Source organism: Populus euphratica, unplaced genomic scaffold, assembly GCF_000495115.2.
Source record: "Populus euphratica unplaced genomic scaffold, PopEup_1.0 scaffold268.1, whole genome shotgun sequence".
Taxonomy (NCBI): domain Eukaryota; kingdom Viridiplantae; phylum Streptophyta; class Magnoliopsida; order Malpighiales; family Salicaceae; genus Populus; species Populus euphratica.
The window spans coordinates 550,519-553,464 of NW_011500025.1; the positions used below are offsets into that span (position 1 = coordinate 550,519).

Sequence of the window (2,946 nt, forward strand, 5' to 3'; positions counted from 1 at the left end):
TATCTTGTATTATTAGATATATTATTATAAAATATGCTTTGGTTAAGGAGTTATTGATACTTCAAGTGCAAAATGATGATATAAAACCATGATAAAAATGCACTTTTAAGTACTAATCAACCTTGTATTTGAGATCAATGGTAGTCATAGCAGCTAGCGTGGCCAAAGCATCCACAAAATGGTTCCCCTCCCTTCCTAGATGAGTGAATTTAATCTCTTTAAATTCCTTTGCTAGTGTGGATAGATATTCTTGGTAGGGCCTTAAATTTTCTTCCTTGGTCTGCCATTCCCTTTTAACCTGACAGATAATCAACATTGAGTCCCCATATATATCTATCTTTTTTATCTTTAGCCCCAATGCCGCTTCTAAACCAAGGATACAAGCTTCATACTCAACTGTATTGTTGGTGCACTCGTAGTGCAGTTTAACTGAAACCGGATATTGTTTCTTATTGGGAGCGATTATTACCGCACCAGCCTCATTACCATATACATTCACTGCCCCATCAAAAAACATGGTCCACCAATCTGTCTTCTCTTCTTCTTTTTCTATTGACAATATATCTTCATCGGGGAAATCAAAATCCAAAGGTTCGTAATCTTCAACAGCATTATCAGCTAGATGGTCTGCGATTGCACTCCCTTTTACAGCTTTCCTGGTCATATACACTATGTCATATTCTGCTAATAAAACCTGCCACCTTGCAATTCGGCTTGAAAGAAAGGGCTTGTTACAAATATACCTCAGAGGATCCACCTTTGAAATTAACCAAGTGGTATAGTATAACATATAATGTCGTAGTCTCTTTGCCGCCCAAACCAGCGCATAACAGAGCCTTTCTATCTCAGTGTATCTAAACTCACATTCGATGAGTTTCTTACTTAAGTAATAAATAACTCTTTCCTTCCTTCTAGTTTCATCATGCTGACCCAATACACATCCCATGGCTACTTCGGTTACCGTTAGATATAATACCAGAGATTTTCCTGATACTAGAGGAACTAGTAAAGATGGATTTTGCAAATAATGTTTGATTTTATTAAATGCTTCCTCACACTCCTCATTCCAAGTTCCAGGATTCTTTTTCCTCAATAGTCGGAATATAGGTTCGCATGTTGTTGTTAGCTGAGTTATAAACCGAGCAATGTAGTTTAACCTTCCCAAGAATCCTCTTACTTCTTTCTCCGTTTTAGGGGACGACATAGCTTGAATGACCCTTATTTTATCTGGATCCACCTCTATACCTCTATCACTTACCATAAATCCTATCAGCTTACCTGATTTAACTCCGAATGAACATTTTGTAGGATTAAGCCTTAATTCATACTTCCTCAACCTCTTAAATAACTTCCTTAAAACTTCAACATGATCCTCTCCCTTTTTAGACTTGGCAATCATATCATCTACATACACCTCAATTTCCTTATGTATCATGTCATGGAATAGAGTCACCATTGCTCTTTGATAGGTTGCTCCTGCATTCTTCAAACCAAAGGGCATGACCTTATAGTAGTATGTCCCCCAAGGTGTGACAAAAGTTGTTTTCGCCTTATCCTCTAGAGCCATTTTTATCTGGTTGTATCCTGAAAAACTATCCATGAAGGAATACATGGAACTTTAGGCAGCGTTGTCCACTAGAACATCTATGTGTGGTAGAGGAAAATCATCCTTGGGGCTAGCTCTATTCAAATTTCAAAAATCCACGCAAACTCTAATCTTCTTTTCTCCTTCTTAGGCACCACAACAATGTTGGATACCCATTGTGGATATCTAACTGCTTCTAGAAAGCCAGCATCCCATTGCTTCTCGAGTCCTGCCTTAACCTTAATCCAAATATCAGGGTGGGCCCTCCTTAGCTTTTTCTTGACTGGTTTACAACCTACTTCCAACGACATCTTATGTACTACAATATTTGTATCCAAACCGGGCATATCTTCATAGGACCAAACAAAGACATCTGAATATTCTTATAATAAGGCGATCATTTTTGTCCTTCGTTAAAAAATAATTAAGGTGCCTATTTTCAACTCTTTCTTGAGTTGATCACTACCTACATTGATGGTTTCAAGTTCCTTTGTGGCAGGCTTCCAAGTCTGTTCCCCTTGTTCCACTAGCCTGGTGAATTCACTGATATTGCTTTCATCCCACTCCTCTTCTTCCATAGCTATCACATGTTCGTTCAAGTTTGACCATTTATTCTTGATGCTAAATGTATGTGATGTTGTAGGAGATCCGCTTTCAGGATTCCTAAAAGCGGAAAGCATTTGGTGTAAATGCATAAAAAAGATAATTTTAAAAAGTGCATGATCTCATTATTAATTTAAGGAAAAGATGGGCTCAATGACAAACACAAAATCTTGCTAACATTATAAGCCTTGACTGTCAACTAGAGAAAATAAAAGCTAACAAAAGCAATGAAAAAAGCATGTTAAGGCAAACAAAGTTGGTTTACATTTTGAAAACTACTAGAGCTTCTTGGGTCACCCAATTCTGAAACTTCTCGCCCTGAGCCAACTTGCGCACAAAGGTCTTGGTAGAGACTTTTTCTAGTGTGTGGATTGTCAGTTGTGGTAGTATTTCATCTCCCTTTTCTGCTACTGTGTTCTTGTCATCCTTTTCCATTTTGTTTTCCTCAAAGGTGTTTATGTTCATATTTGCCAGTTTTTGACCAAGGTTTTCAGCTCCTTTATCATGTTGCATTATATATGCAGCTTTTAGGAATGACACGCTAAGAGGAGGGATTTCTAGCTTTTCTTCTTCAGGCTCCCTTCCTTCAATTCTAGCTATTCTTCTTTCCCTTCTCCGACCAGCAGCCCACCGATGATCCACCTTGTTAGGTTTATACCCTAGCCCAAATCTTTGATTAGCACATGTCATCTTTGCTAGATTAACCCCTTCTGGTACCCCGACAATAAGGTTATATTGAAATGGGATCCCGCATTCCG

At 38.2% G+C, this 2,946-nt stretch overlaps 1 protein-coding gene across 1 annotated transcript in view; it reads right to left on the reverse strand.

Annotated features, from left to right (window-relative positions):
• LOC105142147 (uncharacterized) overlaps positions 1-1,612 on the reverse strand; it is a 4,597-nt gene extending 2,985 nt beyond the window's left edge. Inside the window, exon 1 of the mRNA XM_011049657.1 lies at positions 122-1,612. Coding sequence (XP_011047959.1) covers positions 122-1,612 — 1,491 coding nt within the window. The remainder of the gene's footprint in view (positions 1-121) is intronic.
• Positions 1,613-2,946: the final 1,334 nt, after the last annotated feature.